Below are 24,382 nucleotides of genomic sequence, written 5' to 3'. Positions count from 1 at the left end.
AATTTTCAAAAGGACATTCCCATTTTAGTGTAAGGAATTCGATGTAATACGTTCTGTGATCTACTGTCATTTAAGGAAATAAATGCATTTATGTTAAGCAGAACTTTCCTAAACATATTGTTTATGTTTTAGGCATACGCAGTTTAATTTTAAAATATATATTTAACAATCATCTTTAATAAAACTGACTTGTTGGTATGTTGAAACTTATTTCATTGGTTTTAAGAGTTTAAAATGTCTTCATTTTTAAATGCTATACTATATAAACATATAATAATAAATATAATGTAACAGTAACAAATATATTGTATATTTGTGTATGAAACACAGGCTTATCCAAACCAGTAGCCTACTGACCCCTGAGAGGAGGGCTGGGGAGTAGTACCCGCCAGCCCTGGGCTCTCCAGGAACCCAGCCTCTGGAGCCCAACTATTTAGTTTCCCTGTCAGGTTGTAGGAGATGGAGACTGTCACATCAGGCTTTTGGTTGTAACTTCTTTTCGTAACTGAAATTCTGAGTTTTTTTCTCTTTCTCTATCAATTTGCAACCTTCCAAAGGCTTTGGGGGTCTGCCTTCATAAACATGACAGTGTTGGCAGGCTCTGGCTGTGATTCGGACAAGATGAGAAGGAATGGAGGAGGTGATTACTCTAGCTGTGCTCTAGCCCAGCAGTGCTCTAGGCTGTGGCCACCTTTCAGCACAGAGCTCTGCTGACAGCGTCTGTCCTCCTCCCCTGTCCGCCAAGCTCGCCCACCCCAGGTCTCTGTGCAGCGTCTCTATGAGATTGAAAAGATTACAAGAAAGTGTTCTGTTTGGGTGTGTAGGTTTGACTGCATTTCTCAGTTCTCAGGGCAGTTGTTTAAAAATTCAGCTTTAAAGATTCATTGGTGGAAAGCCAGTAAGGATTAATGAGAGTGTTGAATTAGAGAATATTTTTTAATGCAGTTTTGTTCCTCTGAGGTACATTCAGTAACAGAAACTAGGCCAACAAGTTATTGACAATTAGTGGTCCTTTGGGAATCTGCTTTAATGAATAGATAAGAATGATTTGTAATTAGCATAATAATTATATGCAAATGAATGCTTCTGAATTGCTCTAAAACACTTCTGAACTGTTTAAACAGCCCTCCTGAGATCTTGTTACTCTATTAATTTGTGTAGCAAATCTTTTTTTCATAGATCATGCAAAGATAAACTTCAGTCTAGCCCCTGTCCGAATTATTATGAATTCCAAGGTGGTAGGACCTGAATTAATGAGATTTACTTATACTACATTAATGGTACTCTATGGGAACCTGAAAGGGTGAGGAATCACTGGGGAGATGTGATTAAAAATAGGAAAGAAAACTGCTTATTTGAAAATAAGTGTTGAAATGAGTTTCTTAAACAAGTTAGTAAATGGTTTCTCTTTACACCTCTGTTACTTGCAAAATTTAATGCAAACTTTTTTTTTTTTTTTTTTTTTTAATGGACTTCCCTTTTAGAGTCTAGCTTGAGTTTTCTCAGCTCCAGTTAGCTATGCACTGGGTCAATGGTGATGGGATCTGGGAACTCCTTTTTTCTAAGTGCCACAGTACTGGAAAATACAGGGCAGTGCTAATAAATGATGATGTTTGTTTATCTACATGTTTAATTCAGCTCTTTCCCCCATCCTGGTCTTTACTTTTAGGATGTGATTAGAAGAAATGAGCTTTGCTAAGTTGAGCAGCAATACCTGTGCATTTTAAACTTAATGATTATCTTTGAGCTATTTGAATAGACACCTAATTAATCATCTTGTGCTAAAGGAAGGCATTTTACAGCAGGCTGCAGGATCCTAATATCTCTCTCAAGTTTTTGTTTACCCTGTAGAATTGTTTCTCTTTGGGGAGAGCAGGTGTCAAGGAGTTGCGAATGCATGTGGATTGGGCACTCTTTTCCTTTCCTTAGTTTACTGTAACCTCACCTGTGGTAACCAGGCATGGTTCTTTAAGCAGTTTCTAGTATCTGGAGCTCATCTCAATTTTTCCACAAGCTGTTAAGAAGCTCTTACCAGCCTACCCCCATCACCTCCTCACTCCCCCATTTATAATCATGAGTTCAGTCTGGCTCTAGGACATTGGGTTGGCTCAGCACAGATTTTTTACTTGCATTTTGGGGGACAGCCACTATGCTAAAAGATCGGCATGTGGGATCTTCCCGGACCGGGGCACGAACCTGTGTCCCGTGCATTGGCAGGTGGACTCTCAACCACTGAGCCACCAGGGAAGCCCCGTAAAACTAATATTCTTTGTCTTCAAAATGAATCTGGTTTCTGTTGAGAGTTTCTATTGAGAACTGTAGTGAGTAACAGATGTACACCCAAGAGGTAGCCCAACTTTTGTATTCCAGTGACAGAAAACAGTTATTTATAAGAATTTAATTAATGTATTCTGTGGCTCTAGCATGGAGTCTCAGTAATCCATTTATTTACCATATTTTATTTTATTTGTTCTCCAAAGGGTGTCTTGACTTGCCTTTTTTACTTAAATAAGAGTTTTCAATTAAATAGAGCTGTATTAACACTTATCTGAATCTACCTTATGCTGATACCATTGTGTTTTTCTGTTGTTCAGGCGCTAGCATTGGTGGAGCAAGCAGTGTCTGGGGACATTACACCTAACTTGATAATGATGGTTTTACTAAACCCTTCCTTATCCTGGCCAGGCCTCTGGGCATTATACAGACAATGAAAATTTGATCATAAAAAATTTTAAACACAGTGCACCTTAGCAATAAGATTTTTCTACTTTTAAACATGATTTTAAAACTCATTTTAAAAATACATTTCCTTGGCCTAGTGAATTTGCTTTCTTTTTTTTCCCAAGGATTACAGAAAGTGCATAGCAAATTCAGCCTTCAGAATACCCAGGAGCTGAAGACTCAAGTAGGCTACAGCTGTCTTCACCCACAGTATTCTAAAAGAACTAATGAGATGAGAAGTCTGCAGCTGGTGGCAAGCACAATAAACCATGAGCCAAGGGCTTCTCTTCATCAGAGCCTCCCCTTTCCCCACGGGATCCCAAAGGAGACAGAATACTAACAAAGCCAGCAGGCTGTCTCATTCCACACTATTGCTCATTTGCAGCTATAATTGGTAGCGGAGGTTGCATTCTGTATGCTGAAACTGTCATACATGAAGGAATATATTTGTTCATTGTGATACGGATATAAATCGGCCAGTTTTCATATACAGAAAGACCAAACTAGCTACCCAACAATAGAATTGTAGCAAAAAAGATACTGTTCAAAAAATTAAATGTTTGTTATAGAGATACAAAACTGAGGTTGTTAAAACCACACCTGCTTCCTGCTTTTTAATATCTTGCTACTTAATTCAACTGATTAAACATTTACGTATTCAAACTAACATTAAAAAGCACAAAAAAATTCCTAGGTTTTGACAAGATGCATTATCCTCATCTGTCAGGGTTAAGGTGCTGTTGTTAATAATTGGGTTTTGTTGCATTTTCAGTATATCCTTAATGTTTGCTGCTTTGTATTCAAGAGAAAAAAGCGGAGAGGGAAGACTGGGTTGAGATATATGTATATATGTGTATGTGTGATATTTTATACACACACACTCATGCCTTATAGGAAAGTCCACTTTGGTATCTCTGGTGCTGCTGCTTCTTGGTGTTTTTGAAATGTGTTTTGCTTATCTGGCTTTTGTGGACACCCTTCTGCTGTCCTCCTGTGTGCTGGACTAGAATGAGCCCAGGACAGAGGGTAAGAAGGCTTGTGTTCAAGTCCTCAGGTAGGTGAGCCTTTGCCACCTTCTTGTTGGACTGTGGTTTCCTCATTTGTGAATTGAAGCGACTTGGGTGGTCTTCAAGGTGCAGTTCACCTCTATAATTTTGTGAATCCGTAGTTCAGAAAAGTTATTCAGTGAACAGCACTAATAATGAAGGCTCGGAAATAAACTTTCAGGATCAGTATATTAGGTCCAGAGTGGAGAACTTTTAAAGTGTTATTCCATGTTCTTCAGTTAATTAATCTATGTCAGATAGGCACTGAAAATCCCTTAAGGTGTCGCTGTGGTATGGAGCTGGCTGGGGTTAGGAAGGAGAAAGGAGTATTGTCCAAAAGTCCGTCTAATCCAACAGCTTACATTTTCACATTCACTGGTGCTGTAATCATGCTTAGACCCACCTCCTGGGGTGAGTCACCCCTTAATTAGTTTACCTCTACATGAAAATAATTTATGCTGGTACAATTTTTAGACCAAGCTCGCTTTTCTTAAATTAGTTCTGCCTTGGTTTATGTACTACCCTTATTGTATACTGTCAGCCCTACTGATACTTGTGTACACTTTGTTTTGTGGATTTTGCTTTTTCTTTCTCTTGGAGCTGGTGAGTTTAGCATCCTCAGAGATAGTTCTGCAGTCTCTATTTCGTCAGATTTGTCTTCCAGTTGTGGCATGTTTTATTGGCTTAGTGTTTTCCTTCTTAATGGTACATAAAATAATGGAGCATCCTGTAACTGGCAGCCTCTTAGATTCAGGAAATGTGGTGTTTACTATTCAACTCATGCCAGGCTCCATAATATCTTCAATTTTGTAAAAAACAAAAACTTGAGCATCATGCCCACAGTAAGGTCACACCCCAGTTAGTAAAAAAGACAAAAGGAAGTATTTTTCCTTCAAATGGGATGAACTGTTAAATGTTAAACATTGGTCAGACCTCTGGGCATTATACAGATAATTAAAATTTTATCATAAAAAAATTTAACACAGTGTTCTTTAGCAGTAAGATTTTTAAACATGATGTTAAAACTCATTTTAAAAATACATTTCCTTGGCTGGTGTCGGTTGGTTTCAATTCTTTCTATAACTCTCCTCTCCACTCTCTGTTGGCAGTCAACATGTAGCCCCCTGGGGTTTCGATTACCGTTTCTTTGTCTCTCTTGCTTTGCTCCCAGCTAGACTGATTTTCTAGGAGCCAGAACCAGGTGTTGGCTCTCCTTGTGTCCTTAGATCCCTTAGACTGCCTCTTAGCTTAGCATCCTGTGCACTGCATGGTGCATATGTAATGCACCTTTTCTGTGATGGCTGTTCAATAAATAGACCTTGAATCGAGGGAGATAATGTCAAAAGTGATTATTTGATATAATGTTAAATATTTTCAGTTTTGGAGGAAACTGAGCTTATCTCTGGGTTTCCAAGCCCCTGACCTAGAAGAAAATGTGTTATGGGGTTACAAGTATTTGTTAGTAGGACAGCTGATTTCTCACTGTGAATCCAGGTCTTGAGACCACCTGTACAGTTGATTCTTTTCTCAGTCAGCAGTGAAGTTGTTAATTTTTAGGGTGCGGTTCTAAATTGGAATTTAAGAATTCATGTTAGCTGACAGTAATTGAACTTTCTGCTGATGTGCCCAGACACACCTGCTAACTCCAGTTGTCTGACTCCTTGCAGTTGGCTCATCCCAGTTTGTCATTCCTGGACAGTGCTGACTGACCTCGTGCCTGTAGCTGCGCCATGTTGCGTATTTTAGCAGTAAGGCTCAGCATGGCCAGCCAAGTTTGCCTGTGTAATCGTCTTAACCCTCTGGGGGACCTTTTTGTAGCTTCTTAGAAGACAGCGGTTAGGAGTTCAAGGTCACACATTTGCCCAGTTATCTTTCTTTAAAGTTTTATTGTCTACCCGAACCTCACTCTTCTCCTTCCTCACGTAATTTATTTATAACTTTCTCTTTAGGAATTATGAACATGTCATATGCATTTACTGAATAACTGTTGAGTCTTGATTGGCTGCTTCTCGGCATGTTTTCTTTGATTTTGAAAGTTTGTATTATGCTTTGGCATGTGTTCAGTGCTTGCACTGCCCCTATCTCTAAAACAATGATTTTTTTTCATATTGACTTGTCTGGGCCTTTTTCTCAAAGTATGTGGTCCCTACATAAATGCTGTGAAGGACCCCTGGTTTAAAAATTCTGCTCAAGAAGAAAGGGGCTCTCCTTTTGTAGTATTTTCAACTGACCTCTGTTCACTGTTACTGTTACAACTCATTTCTTTTTTAAAATCTGGATGTTAGCTCTTCAAAAGTAGTTTTTTAATTTCTATCTGTAGATTGTGTGTATGTATGTGTGTAATGACCAAAGAACTTTTGTAAAGCAGATAGGATTAAAAAGGTTTACTCCTTTCATGTTTTCCATTCTATCAGAAAGAGGATATTAAGGGAAACAGTATTTACACACCAAAACCTCCTATAAAACCTAGATTTTAGGGCTGTTCCCTATGGCATGATATAACTGAGTCCCATATGGAGTCGTAAAGCCCTCGCTCACCTCACTTGGCATTTCAGGCCTGACATGAGTGTAGTCCCTAAGGTTTGCCTGTGTACCCATGGCTCTCCACGAACAAGGCTTTGGAGTGGCTGGCCTCCTAACTGAGGCATCCACCACAGACCCAGCCGTGGCAGAGCTCAAGGGGATGCCATAGCATCCATGGTTCTGATCGGTGTTCCCAGTCATGGGGGTTGCTCTCCAGCAGGCATTAGAGTCCAGTGTCTTCATCTATGGGTGTTGTGAAAACTGGTATGGGTCGGCTTTATTTCTTGAGTGTGATTATATGTATATCAAAATACTGAAACTGTTGAAAAGTTTTGGAAGATTTCTTAGAGATAGCTATCCAGCAACCAGTCATGGTGGACTGTTAGTCAGGACTTTTATTACTTTTTATTATGTAGTTGTTTTGCTACAAGGTAAAAGCTTAAAGCAAAGAGAACCAAACTGAGAACTTAATATCGTATATATAAACGCATTTTCCTGCGTTTATGCAAAGCACAGTAAGCCCCGTCAGTTTCTGTCATGTGTTTAGTAGCTGCAGAGGGCTGTTCTGGCAAGGTTAAAGAATTTTCTCTGGTTTTCTTCTCTGCTTCTGACTTTGTTTTGCTTTGCAGGACTACAAAGCTGATGAAGACCCAGCGTTATTCCAGTCAGTCAAAACCAAGAGAGGCCCTTTGGGACCCAACTGGAAGGTACTGGATGCTGACCTTTCTGACAGGCAGAGTCTTGGCAACAGAACACTTGACAGGTCCTGAGTCTGGAAGAGCTGGTGACGTTTAAGTGAAAAACAGAAATGGCACAAAAATAGTTTTATTTGTGATAAGGACTCACAGCCAGTTGCAGTTGGCCAGCAAGTCTGTGCTGCATTAACAAACAGAACAGAGCCAGGCTGTCACTTTCAGCATAATGCTATTCTGATAACTCTTAAAAGAGACAAGTGATTTAGTCTTTGGGGATTGTAATGTTCTCTTTTGAGACTTGAAGCAGTACAAAAATCCATGTTAAGTGAAGGTTGATAGTTTAAATTTAGTCTTGGTAAAAACTGAACAAGTTCCCCTTCCCCGGTCTCATGTTCCTGGCCTTTTAATAGTTATATTTCGGAAAGCAGGGCACCAGAGAACAATTTTGATGGCAAGTAGTTGTTTTCTAATAAAAAGCACATCCTTACTTTATTCATGGAAGTAAGAAAAGCAATGTTAGGGTAATAATTTAAATTGCTATAGAAATATAATGGATTTTAAAGACATCCGCTAAACTAAATGACAGCCCCTTAGAGAAGGCTTAATGTGTTGATGGCAAGTTATTACAGCTAATTTGACAGGAGAAGAGGAGCATAAAAACCTAAACATGCCCAGAGCAGATTTTCCGCCAACAGGGTTTTACTTGGTAACCAATCTGTTTATGCTGAAGCCAGTCACAGGTCATCGATAAATGATGTCTAGGATTACTGTTACAGTAATCCCCTATCTGCAAGCAACAACTAAATACTGTTAGTTGTTGCTTGCAGATAGGGGATCACTGTAACAGCCCCACAAGAAGAACCCAGTGAGTGGTTCTCCATGGGTGTTGGACTATTTTGGACAGTCTTGCACATCAATTAAAATGAAGAATGAGTCTGACTTTCTTCTATAAGAAATGATTCATAATCATTTTCACATTTGTTCTCTGGATAGAGTTTGGTTCAAGATTCTCTCAGTTTAATGGCCATGACTAGAGACTTTTAATACCCAGAAAGTGATATATGTCACTTAAAAAAAAAAAATTAAGGAACAAGTTCAGTATGCATGTTCTAAATTTACTCTCATGGATTTAAAAAAAAAAATTCCCCACCCCTTTCAAGATTTCTCACTGTGAACTTTAGAACTCACCCTGAGTCAGAGGAGAAGCCTTTCTCTGAGATTTAACACTGGCCTTAAAAGAGAGTGCTGTGCTAGAGCAGACAGGTGTCTGCTTCTAAGGTTGCCATATCTTCTCAAAGGTCTTCTGGCCCCAATAAGTACCAGCTCTTCAGCTGATGATAGTTTTCAGGGAATAGAGGGCCATGAAATTGAGACTTGGAGGTGGATTAAATGTTGAATTTTCTTCAAATTGTCAATTTTTCAGGTATAAACTTGAAAAGGTGATGCTATATTATGTGGTGGGCTATTGTGTCTGGGTGCACATCTTTCCTGTAGGACCACCTAACCAGTTTTATAACAGGCAGCAAGGGTAGTTTGACACTATGACTTTTACCTGATTTCCAACCTTTAGGAACTTGGAATATGAGTTTTACTGCTTTTTTATTTATGATTTTTACCTTTTTAACTAACATTGCTTTGTCTTTTATTATCCATTAATGGTTACTTAAAATTCTAGAATAGGTTTCGTTTTTAGAAATTGTGAAATTTTGCATTTTTTCAGGTTGCAGTATGGCAAATTATTGCCCCCATTTGTGTGTGTGTGTGTGTGTGTGTGTGTGTGTGCGTGCGTGTGTGGTGAGGGGGTTAAACAATAGCTTATTTCTCAGGGAGAGCGCTGGCTGGTAGTGATACCATTCTACCTATTTGCCTGTCGGTTGTTGACTTGAGCCAAAAGATGGTAGGTGCAGCTACTCTCATAAGTTGGGTTACTGTTTAACTGAATTTCAGTGAGTTACTGTGATCTCAGAAATAACTCAGGGAGTCAAGCGTTAAGTCAGAGGAGAAGTCTTCCTCTGAGATTTAACACTGGCCTTAAAAGCATCGCTTACTGCTGAGATAGAAACTAAAGAGTAAGAAGGATTGACTAGCTGATGATACAACATACAGAAAAACAGGAACCTGTGGACTGACTTGCTCTTATCAGCATCTCCTGCAGCTGTTCAGCAGGCCCTATTTGCCTGGCACCAAAGGGAGCACCAGGGAAGGATAATAGTTGAAGGTTTCTATACTTCTGAAATATGAGAATAGGGAAGAAATACATGGTACTTAAGGCAAAAAGGAAGAAGAAACCCTGTTCTGGACCCACTCACCCAGGATCGTATAGAAGAATGCTCCAGTCCAAGTGCTGCCTGGTGGTTCCTCTGCCGCTCCAGAGGCCCTCCATACCCCTCAGCGGAGACTCACCTTACCAGCACACATTCCAAAGGGTAGTCACAGCTAAGTGCACACCCCGTGATCGCTTTGAAACTTTCCCTTACTTATCCCACAGTGATATTTTCCTTCTGAATCATTGCAGTATTTAATGCTTGTCTGCACCAGAATGGATGAGGGAAAAGAAGTTTTTTTTGGTGCCAGGCATTAGACAAGGTTGTATTTAATCTTCACAACCTTCCTGTGGGGTAAATACAGCTGCTTCACTTTATAGATTAGAAACTTGGCCGGAGAAATATGGATAATAGTTACAGGAGAAGCGTCTGCCATTTCTGTAGCACCTGATTCAGTGCTAGTCACAGAGATGTGTAAGGCATGGAGACATAGCAGATTCTGGCTCTTAATCCAGAGATCCCGGCTCACCAGTCTGCACCGTTTTGCCCTCCTGCATCATGGCAGTTGTGTGGCTCTCTTATTCATGGTATTTTCCAGAATTTGATTCTTCTCTTAATACCTGTCATACGTTTCCAGTGGTCAGGGAATCTGTTTGGTGACAGTGGCACTAAGGGAGATCCATTAAAAACCCATCGTGACTCTATCACAAGTTGTGACTTAAATAACTTAACCCTAACTCTGAACCTCGGTTTCCACACCTCTAAAATGGGAATGATATTAGTAACTGCCTCAGGTGGTTTGTGTGAGGGCTGAATGATGAATGTTATAATCCCAGCAGAGAGGAAGTGCACAATAAGTGGTAGCTTTTATCATTGTTGTCATGCTTTTTGTCTTTGGAAATAAAAATCCTCTATCATCTCCTGGGGCTAATGAGGTCAGTGAATATGCTACCCTATTTACGACACAGTTATTCCTTTTCTTTGTCTAGTGTCCAGGGTTCCCTTGGTTCTGGTGTCTGGGGATTGCCGAACATGTCCTGGTTCACCTGTCCTTACCCCTCGTGGTTATGAGTGCTTAATGAGTGCTTGACTCGGGTCAGCCATAAAGCAGAGGCCACACAGTTTAGAGAGCCTTTGCTAGCAGGGGATCACGGGATTGCCAGGGAATAGATTTTCATATTACCTGTATGTGTTAGGAGTACAGACATTTTTTTAGTTTATGGTATGGTACATTATTTTTTTAAAACTACAAACCCAGAGGTGCAGACCTTAGTTGTATACGTATTCATTTTCCCTCTAAAAAAAGAATTTTTAAAATCTGAGCATGTGAATTACATTTTGTTATTTAGGCTTCAACACGTGATTAAGTGACTGCATAGTAATAGGAGAGTGATTTATGACCTATAAAGATTTTTGCTTCAAGGCAAAATTGTGCATTTCTCATGGATGTAAATGTCTTCTGTGTAGCACCACACATGCATGTGTGTGTGTGTGCATGTGTTGATGTTTTGGTTCATTTTATGTTTCGGGGGTTGTGATGTTGGTATGACTACCAGTACCAATGGTTTACCCATTTGCATGTGGATTCCTTTAGCCTTCCAGTTTGCCTTCTCTGATGAGGTGAGGAGTTGTCGTTTTAACCAACTGAAACAACACTTTTGAAGATTACAGCAAGGTCTCATTTTTTTCTTCATTTAATCCAGATGCCTCATGAAGACTTCAGCCTCTATGTCTACATATATATGACAGTTAATAATTAGGCCTATAAAGGTCTTTGTAAGAGGCTTTGCCGAAGCATCTGCAGAGCCCTTACAGTGCTTGACATGTGTCTGAACACTGGGGTATTAGGGGATCGGGCCGAGTAAAGAAGTTGATGCAGAAATTGTGGTGGCTTTTATATTATCTTTTTATATATCTTTATATAAATATTCTCTACTAATCATAAAGACACGTGCAGTTTGTCTTCTGTGTCAGTTAATTCAGTTTTACGTAAAAGCTCTGGCAGTTGGAGCTTGGCCTTGCAGAGCAGTTTGTTGTACAGTCCACCTGCGCGGTCACGCTTTAGATTCCTTTTGGACTTATCGCGGAGGCCGTTCTGGATTCTCCAAGCCGGTGGAGGGCAGCCGTCTCTGGATTATGGGGATGCTGATTTGTTTCCTGCTGTGCTGCCAAGACTCCTTTCTCTTCTCCCCCCACACCTGTGAAAAGAAGGCAGTTTTGGTTGTCTGTGGCCTAAAGTAGAGATACCACAAGGTTCGGTTGGCTGGGGATGGGAAGAATGGAAGTAGGGGATGAGGGAGAATTTGAAACCCCTCAGTGGAAATCTCTTTGAGGTAGAGACTGGCAGGAAAGCAGCCCAGATCATCCATCCTCGTCCTCTAGAGGCTAATGAGCACTGTCTCTTACTGAGCCACCCGAGGAGGAGGGCTGAGGGCGCTCTCCTGTGTCTTCATCTAGACCTGGCTCTGAGTCCAGGAGGGATGTGAAGGTGTTTTAAACGTGCTCCCTCCCTGTAATCTCACATTTGAAACCCCATAGTGGGTGGTATAAAGAGGCTTAATAATTAGTTTCTAGTTGACCACACTGTGGCTTATGTATACTAAAGCAGACCTTAGAACATGGCTCATTTTTTTTTTTGAGTACTTGGTTTGGCAACTAGGTTTTTAATTCAGTATAAAAAATAGGCATTTTGCTCTTAGTATGTATCAATTATGCAACTCCTAAGAGGACACCAAAAAAGCCGTTCTGTGTCTTCCAGAAGCTAAGTGCCCCAGGAGCGGTACATGATTAGTTCTAGCTTTATCTCAGGTACCGAATGCCTCTGTTCTCAGGCAGAGCCGAAGGACTAGGCGTGGACGGATGGGATGTCTCACTCAGGTTCAAGGAGTGATTTGACAGGATGGGCCTCTTGCGGAGTGTCTTCCTGACAGTCAGGGCCATAAAGTTTTCATGAGTTTCACTTGAAGCGTGAATTTGTGATTTCAGTTGTACTTGGTGTCACTCCTGGAGTAATTGGACACAAGCACGAAGCACATGCTTAGTAAAGTTCTGATTAGTAAAATGGGTGTGAGCTACAAAAATACTAAGTTTGGAGGCATGGAAAGTGTGACTGATCATTCTCTCACAGGCAGTAAGCTTTACTGTCTGTTTTTGTGAAATTAGTTTAACCTACGATTAGTTTAATCTTTTGAACTTTATCCCACGTTTACTTCTTCCATTTGACGGTTAGCACTTGCCCAACCAGTTAGGAATCTCCTGCCCTGAACCCTTCCGAGTCCTTTGTTGATGACCTGCTCATGGAACTTGGTGTGTCCTGCGTCAGGGTGGCGGTTCACGGGTTCATACTCCCTTCCTTCCCCCACCTCCTCACCCCCCGTCACTCTCTGAACTCTCAGCCGTAGGCTCTGTGTCCGGCTCACTTGATATTTGCACTGCTGAGCACGGGGTTTGCTCATAGTAGATACTTACAGATACTTAGTAAGTATTCGCTGAATTCAAGTTAACTATCTTAAACCAAATAAAAATCAGTGTTGGACTTGCCATGTACTTACAGAGAATATAATGTCCAGTGTTGGTCTGTCCAAATGGCTACCAAAATCTAAACCAAGTTGAGGGAATGGCTGTGAATTGTAGCATCAGGCTTTGCTTGAAATTTCGGTACGCATACTCCACATACATTCTGTAATCTTGTGTTGATATCTACTGATGGGGGCGCTGGCAACAGCCACAGCAGTGCATTTATTTTTAACTTTCTTAGTGAACTCTGGGTTGGAAACTTAACATTACGAAATCAGCAGCTGAAATTGAGCGTTCAGATTGCCTAAAATTGAAAAATTGAAATATGAAGGGAGCATGAGCCTTATAAAAACTGCTGCGTCCTTGCAAAATATTAACTCTGGTTAGATGTAACTTATACCTATTCTGTCTTTATCCCAACACGTTTTAAATAGGAAAAAGTGTATGTGCAGTTGACATGTAGGATGAAGCTGTGAGAGGACTACATTGTTAGGAAATGAGTTTGCAGAATGCCTTTGGGTGGTTTTTTTCCCCCTCTTTTGCATTTGTGTGTATTTGTTTGTCACAGATACGAGGAAGTAGTTCTTGTGGAGAGCATGGGCTGATTGCTCACCATTCCAATTAAACACCCTGCGTTTTGTTTAGTTACGTTGTGTGGCTTCAGTATACATTACTCTCCCTTAGGCCTCATCCACATACCTCAGAGTAACCTAATATGTGTCGTTAAATTAAAAACATGATTTGAGCTTAGGGGTTTCATTTATAGTTAGAAAAGTGAAATGTAAGGAATTCAGTGAATACACAAACTATTTAAATACAATTTTAGAAACATTTCACAGCGAGCTAGTATTACAGATGAAATTTAAAATCGTGTAGAGATGGGTGATCATTTTGGGTTCTTATGTTAGCCCATGACTTTATTTTTTATAGAACTTCTGATTCTTATCTTTTGGTGACCAAACATTCTTTACCTTTTATTTTCTATTGTTTTTTTAAATTTTCATGCTATAATCTGTATAAAACTTGTATTTTCATTAGCAGAATAATTTTATTTACTGCTACATTAGGTTAGGAAGTGTTAGGTTTGGGCTGGATTGGAATTAGGTGTGAATGATCTGAATTTAGATTTTGCCTTTATTTGCTTTGGGGTTATTTTTTCAAATGATGGAGGAGGAAAGAATCACAAAACATTTGTATTGTTTAAGGCCAAAGAGGAAACTTGGCTTTGTGCCAGCAAAGAGCCCCCTGAAGGCTGAAACTCCTTTGGGTTCTCTGGATTCTAAAACACTGCTCTGAATGTGGGGTCGCAAATACTTGTCCCATTGAGATTTTTCACATTTTTTTAAAGGTTACACATTTTTTCACAAGAATACTTCTGATAACTCTGAAGCTGATAATACTTTACATGTATACCTTGTTTTTGCTTTAGAAGTTTAAGATGAGGAAAAATTAAATGTGGGCTGAACTAAAGTTACGTATTAAAGATCTTAATTCAGCTTTTAGCTTGATTTTGTTTAGCTTTGATTTATGAAACATCAAAAAGAAAAGAAGCAGGAAAATATTTAGATTGTTTATAGTCAAAGATGAATGAAGATTTAAAATAGTACCCAGACAATTTAGGGCGAAGTAAATCTTTGTCCTAAAATACTCAGCTGAAGGCAAAAACTTTTTTAGAGTCTGTTTTTCAAGCGTGTTAATTTTTTTTTCTGATTATAAAATAATACATATTTATGAAGTTTTGAAAATAAAAGTCAGTTGTAGTCTCAGCATTTAATTACCGCTGTTTGTTATATTTCTTAATTCACATAGTTTATTTTGCTGTAGATGTTTATATTATACATAGATACCTATTTATATTGGTATTATTTTTTTTTCTTCACATTCTTTGAAAAGATGGTTTTTAATGGCTGTATGCATAGTAGCCAATTGCTTGGAAGAACTATGAGGTATTTCACCAACTCTCTTTCAGTGGGTGTTTAGTAAGTCCAAGGTTTCGCTGTTCTGAAAAAAATCTACAGTGTTATTTTCTTACCTGATGAATTGGGATGCATTTCTGAAAGTGGAATTATCAAGTTAAAGGGTATATGGTATATATAGGATACGAGCAGCTTTAAAACTTTTTAATTACGTAGTGTCAGACCCCACCCCAGAAAGATTATGCCAAAAGGATTCTTTTACCTTTTATTTACCACATGTAGTCAAGTTTACTATTTTCTGTGTCATCATTAAAGAGACTTTTATTTATTTGTTTGTCTGTTTATTTATTTATTTATGGCTGTGTCGGGTCTTCGTTGATGTGCCCGGGGTTTCTCCAGTTGTGGTGAGTGGGGGCTACTCTTTGTTGCGGTGCGTGGGCTTCTCAATGCAATGGCTTTTCTTGTTGCGGAGCATGGGCTCTAGGCGCACGGGCTTCAGTAGTTGTGGCACACGGGCTCAGTAGTTGTGGCGCGTGGGCCCTAGAGCGCAGGCCTAGTAGTTGTGGCGCATGGGCTCAGTTGCTCTGCGGCATGTGGGATCCTCCTGGACCAGGGATCAAACCGGTGTCTCCTGCTTTGGCGGGCTGACTCTCAACCACTGCACCACCAGGGAAGTCCCAAAAGAGACTTTTAAAGCTATTTTCTTAATTTAATCACTAGTTTTAAGACCACAGCACAGATAAAGAGGTGAATTGCATAAGTCATTTTTAGAATTGGGTGAGACCTTAAATATCACATACATATTAATAATGATAGCTGATGAAAATATATAGCTTCTATGTTCTCATCTTTCTCCCGGGGATCTTTGAGATTGTGCTTCTGTAAGTCACCTTCTGTACCTCACACTAGAGTATTGATACTGTGGAGAATTAGGCCAAGAAATAAAGGCAGCAGGCTGTTTGTTCACTTGTTTATTTTTTTAATTGGTTTACATATTCTTCGCTGCACTTTTTTTTTTAATAATCGTAAATTGGATGGAAAAGAAAAATCAAATTGAGACTGAATGTACATTTTAGATCCATGGAAGATAGCTCAGAGAACTGGTTCTTGTTGTCCCATCACTTACAGTTTTTAAACTAAATGCTATAGACCAGTGTTACTTTGTAAATTACCAGTAGTACTTTAATTAGTCTGAGCAGCCTGCCAAAGTCACTAGAAAGAATGTGAGAAACAAACTTGGGTAATTATTGAAGTCACACGTGTGTGCTTTGTTCTTAGAGCCCCAGTTTAGTATAGGCATGTGTGTATTAAATTTAGCTTACTCTTTAATTAGAGCCATGCTTCATCCTGCTGTTTTTATAAAATGGTGGGGAAATTCTGAAGAGTTGGTGTTTTAGAAACACCCAGGGTTTTCACTTAGCACAAGGTGTCCAATGATTTGGAGTTTGAGAACGAAGCTCTCAGTAGCCCGTAATTAATAGGACCTTGGAATGTTCCATCTGGAAGGTATCTTAGGACTAATCAGTGGTGCATCAGAGGTTCTCAGTCAAGAGGAAATTTCAGCCTGAGTAGGTGGGCAGGAGGATATTTTGTTAAGCCTAAGCATATTACAGAATAAAATGCAAAATTATAGGAAGTTGTAAGACAAGCCATTGAATGTCAGGGACATGAGCTTACCCACTGCAGCCCTGGGCCAACCCCAACCCTCACACTCAACTCCTTCACCCCTGCTTTTAGTGGCATGTCAGTGGAAGATGAAAAGCTCTAGTGGAGCCCAGCCTTTGCTTTTACTGACAGAGAAGTTAAGGCCTGGGGAGGTAAAGGATCCTGCCCACGTTACGTGGGAAGTTACTTTGCATAATGGGAACTGCAACCCGAGTCCCCTTACTCCGAGTCTAGCACTACCGTTTGGCAGGTATACCTCACAGTTTTAAGTGCCTTATTCTACATACGCCCAAATTGTACTTCATGTGAAATTTTCATGTCAGTGACACTTATTGGATTAGAGAGTACCTCCACTCTGGCTCACTGCTTATTGAAAAAATGGTCTGTAAAAGACCAACCTTGTCATTATTTCAACAAGGCTGGGTACTGAGAAGCTTGCTACATCCTGGGGAAGGCTGTGGACTGCTCTTAGAGACACCAGAGCCCAGCTTAAGTGCTGGGTCTGCAGGTCAGGGACGGGAGGGGGAGTTACAAATATGTGATTTTAGTCTGGGGCCACAGTGCCCACAGTAGAGGTGTGTCCCTTCTGATAGGGATTGTTCGTACAAGGATAGTGGTTTCATCATTATTTTTATACACAGTCACTCTCCTCTCTACCAGCCACATGTGTGTCCTCTAATACCACCTAGCACAAATGGGATTGTAAATGGTGCCCACTTAATACTTGCCGAATTAAACTTGTTCATAAAGTATGGGTATGTGTGTGTGCACGCATGTGCACATGTACACATCCATGCTGAATTTTCACATTGGTACTCTGTTTAATGGGAAGGAAATTGGAAAACTAGAGCTGAGCTAGCCAAGTCCTTCTGTTGACATAGAACTCACCTACAAAAGGACTGTCTGCTGTATGTAATGTTTGTATTTAAATGCTTGTGATGTTGCCTCATTGATTTAATCCGTGTACCAGGTCATTATTCAGAAGATGAAATGTTATTACAGAAGACATTTTCTGAGAAAAGTTGATCAGTCATGCAGGACTCTACAGACTTTGAGTCCTATTAATAATACCAAAATAGACTTCTTTCATATATTGTATCATAGAATTCACTTGACGCTGGAACATTATTGAGAGTTTGGGGGGGAAATGTGGTCTGGTTGCTATGATTGTGTAAATGAAGAATAATCTTGAGGTTTTAGAATAAGACCTAGAAGTTCATCATTTTAAAATTTTATGTACGTGTGGCTGAATGGAAGTAATATTTGTTCACACACAACGAACTTAATGAAAGTGGGGGGTGTGTATGAGTGCAAGCTGACAAGAAGTGATAGTGGCACACAGTGTGACTGACGCCAGCTCTGCAATTTGAGTGCTGTGTGAAGCTAAGAACAGTGGTGAAAAAGGGAAGAACGCTTGTAAAAGGCTGCTTAATCTTTTCACTCTAATTTAGTTTTTATAAAAAGGGTCCCCGTAACTCTCTACTCTTTTGAGAAACTTTATTTTAAAATTGTTTTGCAAATTCAAGGTGGTAGGTACAACTCTGTGAAAGAATAAGGGAGGGAGAACTAATCTGTTTTAAGCTCCAAGTCCCACCAACTAAGCACGGAGCATACTCTGCCTTATTTAGTCTTTATAACAGTCCTGAGACATAGCTTTCTTCTTGGAATTACACCAGAACTGGGGCTGAGAGTTTACTGGATGGCCCTTCCCCTAGACCATACCGGCAGTCCGCCTCTGCCACCTGGGATTCTTTGAACCATACCTGCCTTCCATGCTAGACTGGGAGCCCCAGAGGCAGGTTGATGGCTGCCTTTGCTCTGGGCCCGTCCCAGGCTCTCTCCTCGGTCAGCTCGGGAGTGGATCGGTCTCCCGCATATACCACCTTGGGAGAACAGTGGTGCTAAGTGGGTCCATGGTGAAGACACTGATGTGTGCGGTGAGCTCCTGGTTCACCCCTCCCCCACCACTCACCCCTCTCCCCCAAGTAAACATGCTAGTATATTGTGCTTACTAGGACAGTAGCCTGCACTAAGTTTCACAGAAATCATCAGCAATACTATAGCTTGCAATCCGCCCCCCACCCAGTTTTTATAATGAAAAATTTCAGAAGCAGCCATAAAAACCGAAAGAATAGAACAGTAAACACCTCCATCTAGACTGGACAGTTGTTAGCACTTTGCCGTATTTGTTTTTTCCCTCCTCTTCTCCCTTTTCTGCCTCTTCTCTCTCCTTCTCTCTACCTATTTATTTATTTATCTATGCTGAACCTAAAAATCCAGAGTAAGTTTTTATACTCTGGGCCTAGGGTGACATGTTTTGAGGATCCAAATTCTAATTGCTTTTTCATGTTTTCTTATGAAAGTAAATTGCGAACATTTTATTTTTCTGTCCACATAGTCTCCCCTCTGTCTCCCTTGCTCTTTTTTTTTTTAAAATATTTTTCCTTTTTTACCCTAACTCTTGATTTGATTCCCTACTACATTTAAACTATGAGTTGTAATCATTTATGGAAGTTAAAGTCCGGATGTATGGGATTTGCCTTCAAATACTTGATAATTATAGATCACTTTTGCTGCTACATCCCTTTAAATGTCCCCGCTTTTGGTTGAAAAATACCTCAGTTAATAAACAGTGCCCCAGACTTCCCTGGTGGTGCAGTGGTTAAGAATCTGCCTGCCAATGCAGGGGACACGGGTTCGAGCCCTGGTCCGGGAAGATCCCACATGCCGCGGATTCTATGCTGAACCTAAAAATCCAGAGTAAGTTTTTATACTCTGGGCCTAGGGTGACATGTTTTGAGGATCCAAATTCTAATTGCTTTTTCATGTTTTCTTATGAAAGTAAATTGCGAACATTTTATTTTTCTGTCCACATAGTCTCCCCTCTGTCTCCCTTGCTCTTTTTTTTTTTAAAATATTTTTCCTTTTTTACCCTAACTCTTGATTTGATTCCCTACTACATTTAAACTATGAGTTGTAATCATTTATGGAAGTTAAAGTCCGGATGTATGGGATTTGCCTTCAAATACTTGATAATTATAGATCACTTTTGCTGCTACATCCCTTTAAATGTCCCCGCTTTTGGTTGAAAAATACCTCAGTTAATAAACAGTGCCCCAGACTTCCCTGGTGGTGCAGTGGTTAAGAATCTGCCTGCCAATGCAGGGGACACGGGTTCGAGCCCTGGTCCGGGAAGATCCCACATGCCGCGGAGCAACTAAGCCCGTGCATCACAACTACTGAGCCTGCGTGCCTGCGCTCTAGAGCCCGCGAGCCACAACTACTGAAGCCCACGCACCTAGAGCCCGTGCTCTGCAACAAGAGAAGCCACCGCAATGAGAAGCCTGTGCACCGCAATGAAGAGTAGCCCCTGCTCACTGCAACTAGAGAAAGCCCGCAGCAATGAAGACCCAACACAGCCAAAAATAAAAATAATTTTTTTAAAAAACACAAAAAACAGTGCCCCTCCACTTGCCAGTGTTTGAAGACAAGACGACGACTAATCTTCCTCGTGGTTTTTTATTGAGGCTCAGTAAAATGGAGGAGACCTCACCACATCCACGGTGGGAGTGCGATAATGGTGTTATGAGAGCCTTTAGGTATTAAAGGCTCACTACTGATATGATGTGAATTGAATTTGGTGTTTAATCTGAAATATGAATAGTGTAATTTGAGGCGGAGCACTGTGCCTATTAAATTGTAGAGCCAGGAAGTAACTTGGTCTGTGGAAGGAGGGTTTGCAGCAGGGGAATACTGCTGCTTTTGCTAAAATGATTTCAAATTTCCAAATACCTGAATTAAACACATATGAGATGGTAATTTCCTTCATGTACGTCTGTGATGTTGTTACACAACAGTCAATTTTAAGTCACGATTGCCCATTTTCAATTTTCCTCATGCAGAAGGAGCTGGCAAGCAACCCTGACTGTCCTCAGATGTGTGCCTATAAGCTGGTGACCATCAAATTCAAGTGGTGGGGACTGCAAAGCAAAGTAGAAAACTTCATTCAGAAGGTAACGTCTGTTCAGAGGATGGTGACTTAAATTTAGGTTAAGAGTTGAAGAAGCTATTAATGGTATATTTTCTCTTTTGCCACTTTTTCCTTCTTGTTTAGGTGAAATTATTGCCCCTCTGTGTAATTCCTCTCTGCCCTCCTTTTTCTGCCTACAAACAGCAAAAACAGATGCCAGCAGAGGTTTTAAGGGGCTTTCTTTGGAGAAAAGCATAGCGGTTTTTGGTGCAAAGTGCTTTTCTGATGGGTTTGCCCAGCTCTTCTGTAGAGCGCCCTTTCCACGTCCAGCATGTCTCCAAGGGTACCCGGGGTCCTGGCACTGGCTGGAGGGAGAGGCCATGCCTTGATGTTGAGGCTCCTCTGTCCCAGCTCGGCTGATAGCCCCTGCACACAGGTCTCTCCTGACACACACTTTCTGTGCCCTGTGCACTTTCCACCTTCTGGTGGGATGTCTTCTTCAGAGATCCTCACTGAGAATAGTTACGCTGAACCTAGGGTGACATAATCTGAGGATCCAAATTCTAATTACCTCTTTTTTATGTCTTCTTTATTCAACTGAAAGTAACACAAGTATTTTGATGTAGAAAGAGGGGAGAATTGCAGTTGCATAGAAACACATGGTTGTAAACGTGTGAGAAACATGGAAAGTTTCTTTGGTATTTAATTTTCCTATAGGGTGAATAGTTCATTCCATTATCATTATATAGAGGCCCCTGTTATATCTCTGAACTTCCCACAACTAGTTGCATCTGAGTTTCACTGTAACTTTTCTACTTTTAAACTGTAACTGCTCTAACATTTTTTTTAAAAAAGGATGTTATACATATAGCTGATTCACTTTGTTATACAGCAGAAACTAACACAACATTGTAAAGCAATTATACTCCAATAAAGATGTTTAAAAAAAAAAAAAGGATCTTAAAGTGCTGGAAACTTTCATTATTCTTGGGCCTGCTTGCTGTTGGCCACAGTAGGCACTCTGTAAATACTGGCTTCTTTTCTTCCTCTTGGATCACAATAATAGATTAACAATCCAGTTCTGATAAATAGAAGGTACACATGTAATTGATAAAGTCCATCCTGTTCATGGAAAGAAAAATTTAAGTCAATTGTCCAAACGTACTAAAATATTCACTGTTCATTGCACTTTTCTCGCTTCTTGGGAAAGTGTAGTAAAACTTAAATAATCCAGCAATTAAAGCCACTAATTATATATGTTAAAGCCACTAAATATATATGTGTGTGTGTGTGTGTGTGTGTGTGTGTGTGTGTGTGTGTGTGTGTGTATGTATCTAGTAACAATAGAGCAGAAAAATTAATGGAGAGTATATAAGAATTCTTAATTTAATAAAACATTTTATTCTGAAGAACCCAGGACTCTCTTCTTTAAGTACATGTTGTATTCTACATCACAATATTTCTTTGAATTGCAGAGAAGTTAAGAATGACAGTGTATGGTTTTATAGCAGAAGAAATCAAGTTGACCTTTAGTCACTGACATTAGAAAAAGGTAAAACTAAGTCGGGTCTAGCAGGAGTTCGTGTTGGATCAGAATGCCCACCACATTTGTTTTCAGTTTCTGGTAAATCATTCTGCTTTTGCAAGGAGGATTGTTTCACATTTCAAAGGGAGATTTTTCTTTTTATTTTGTTTTACAAAATGTTAATAGGACGGAATTAAGATTTTCACTAATCGAAATAGTGGTCTTTTCAAACCAAGAATATGTAGATTTCATGGGTTAATTGGGGCATATAAAGTTAATATGTTATGTTAGAGTTTTGCCGTCTTATAATCATTTTCTCTTTGTTTTAAAAGCAAGAAAAAAGGATATTTACAAACTTTCATCGCCAGCTTTTTTGTTGGATTGACAAGTGGATTGATCTGACAATGGAAGACATTAGGAGAATGGAAGATGAAACTCAGAAAGAACTAGAAACAGTAAGACTTCCCATTCTGGGGAAATTCTCTACTTTCCCCTTTCTAAAACTGTGTGCTTAATAAGTATAGACTTAAAATTAGGAAAAGTGTTCTTGAAAGCCATTTCTTAATCTCTGTATCCTCAAAATCAAAATCCAGTTTCTTAGACACTAATATCCTTTTATTCCGATTTCTCTTTTGTTGAGCATCTTTCGTGAAAGTAAATTAGAACTTTGTTGATCCAGAATTCGTTACGTGTAAAATGTTCAGTGGTCTTGTATTCTTTTTCATGCATTGGTTGTCCATGCTGGTGCCTGGTTCGCAGTCCTTTTAGGCATTCACTTTATCAGGCCAAGTTGCCTTTGTCATTTTGTTATCGCAGTAAGTTATTAATGCTAGCACAGTAAGTCCTAGTTCCCTATTCTGTAGATAAGATAAGGCTAGTAGTATTGTCATTGATTGCAGAAGTGCCTCCTCCCATCCCACAACTAGCAGTGTCTCCTTATTTCTTACAAGCTTTAGGCAGAAATTCAGGTGATCCTTGGGCTGGAGGTCTGCATGCCATTTCTCAAAGTTAAGCCCACCCCAGCTCCTCCCGCACCAGAGAGTCGGACCTGCAGCTCAAGAGCACCCCCTTTCTCCCAGAGTGGTTTCTTCCCCGACGTACTCTTGCATGCGTCTGGTTTTGCTTTTGCTCTGGGCTACGCTTCTTTTCTGTTGGAAGTAAGGCCCCACGGGGGAAGTAAACCCGAGGAATGTCCAGGGTAGGCTGTGGTTTCCATGCAGGCATCCAGAGTCCTGCCAGCAGTCCCAGTTTGGGAAGCCCCGTGGGCGGGCGGGAGTGTTTGACGAACGCCTGTGTGTGAGGCAGGAACTCCATTTAATCACAGGAGAATGGCAACAAATCAGGTTCTTTGGCACAGAAGGAAATCTATTTGTCTGGCACATAGCATTGTAAAGAATCTGTGTTTAAAATTGCTTACTTTTGGTGATTACAGCAGATCTGCTTCTAATTAGCTTTATACAAACCTTCTGAGAGGACCAGGGCATATTTTCTTTATAAGGCAATAAAATGTTTTAACCTTATCTTATACATAAAGTAAACTTTAAGCAGCCTCCAGCTTATGAATGGATTTTGTTCCAAACGTTTTTAAGTTCAGTTTTTGAGATTTGGAACATGTTTTCCCATAGTGACAACATTATAAATTGGGGTTTGGTTTGCAGGCCAGACAACAGAGGCCTCTCTGACCTCAATTTCTCATACTAATAGTATGGCTCTGAGTTCTAGATCTTGGGAGTAAGGTGATAGGATGGCAAGCATGGAAGACCATCCCTTACACCCTTATTTTTAGGCTGGCCCCAGGCAAAATATTTAAACAGACAAGAGTAAGTCGTGAGTACTTGTTACCTTCCTTCCAATGCCTCTCTCCCACTTTTGTCTTCCCTTTCTCAAGAGTCAGGTTCCCTTCTCTGAGCAGCACCCCTCACCACCACCCAGTCTTAGTCCCTTTCCTCCTGCCTTGCCTGGTTTTGCTCCTTCCAGGTGCTCTAGGCTCCAGTAATAGCTGCCACCTCTGCCTCCAACCCCTCCAAGCAGCCGGTGTCAGCTGAACATCAAGAAGAAAGCAGCAGGATTACACACTCATTCCCACTAAGCTTACGGTACAGCCTTGGCATCTCCAAAAAACGATTTGCCAACACCAAGAAGAAACAGGAAATGGACTTATATTTATTGATTCGAACCCTCAGGAAGGAGGCTTTCATTTGGTTTTGATTTCTATGCTGAAGGCCCATCCATAGCACGAGGAAGAGTGGTGATGGCTGAAGGGGTAACGAATGGAGCCCTCCCTGGTTTGGGCTCTGGACCCCTTGGACGGAACTTGGCCGAGGCCTTGTCTTCCCCCAGGGGAGTGCTTACTTCCCTCACAAGTTTTTAGTCTCAAGGTGCCTGAACACAGCGCCAATGGGAGAGCCCTGACAGGAGGTGGTGACCCTGGCTGCCACCTGTGGCAGAGGGCCTGCAGGCTCAGCTGCTTCTCCATGCACATCTGTTACTTGTGAGTTGGGAATCGCACTCGAAAAGAAGGTGTAAGAAGTGTTACACAGA

At 40.5% G+C, this 24,382-nt stretch overlaps 1 protein-coding gene across 2 annotated transcripts in view; it reads left to right on the top strand.

Moving 5' to 3' along the window:
- PITPNB (phosphatidylinositol transfer protein beta) overlaps window positions 1-24,382 on the top strand; it is a 61,980-nt gene that overhangs the window by 33,028 nt on the left and 4,570 nt on the right. For both annotated transcript variants that reach the window (XM_024741483.1, XM_024741484.1), the window contains exons 8-10: window positions 6,920-6,997; window positions 20,249-20,359; window positions 22,174-22,296. In XM_024741483.1, coding sequence (XP_024597251.1) covers window positions 6,920-6,997; window positions 20,249-20,359; window positions 22,174-22,296 — 312 coding nt within the window. The remainder of the gene's footprint in view (window positions 1-6,919; window positions 6,998-20,248; window positions 20,360-22,173; window positions 22,297-24,382) is intronic.

Source organism: Neophocaena asiaeorientalis, unplaced genomic scaffold, assembly GCF_003031525.2.
Source record: "Neophocaena asiaeorientalis asiaeorientalis breed wild unplaced genomic scaffold, Neophocaena_asiaeorientalis_V1.1 scaffold648, whole genome shotgun sequence".
NCBI lineage: Eukaryota > Metazoa > Chordata > Mammalia > Artiodactyla > Phocoenidae > Neophocaena > Neophocaena asiaeorientalis.
This window is presented reverse-complemented; position numbering and strand designations above follow the sequence as displayed.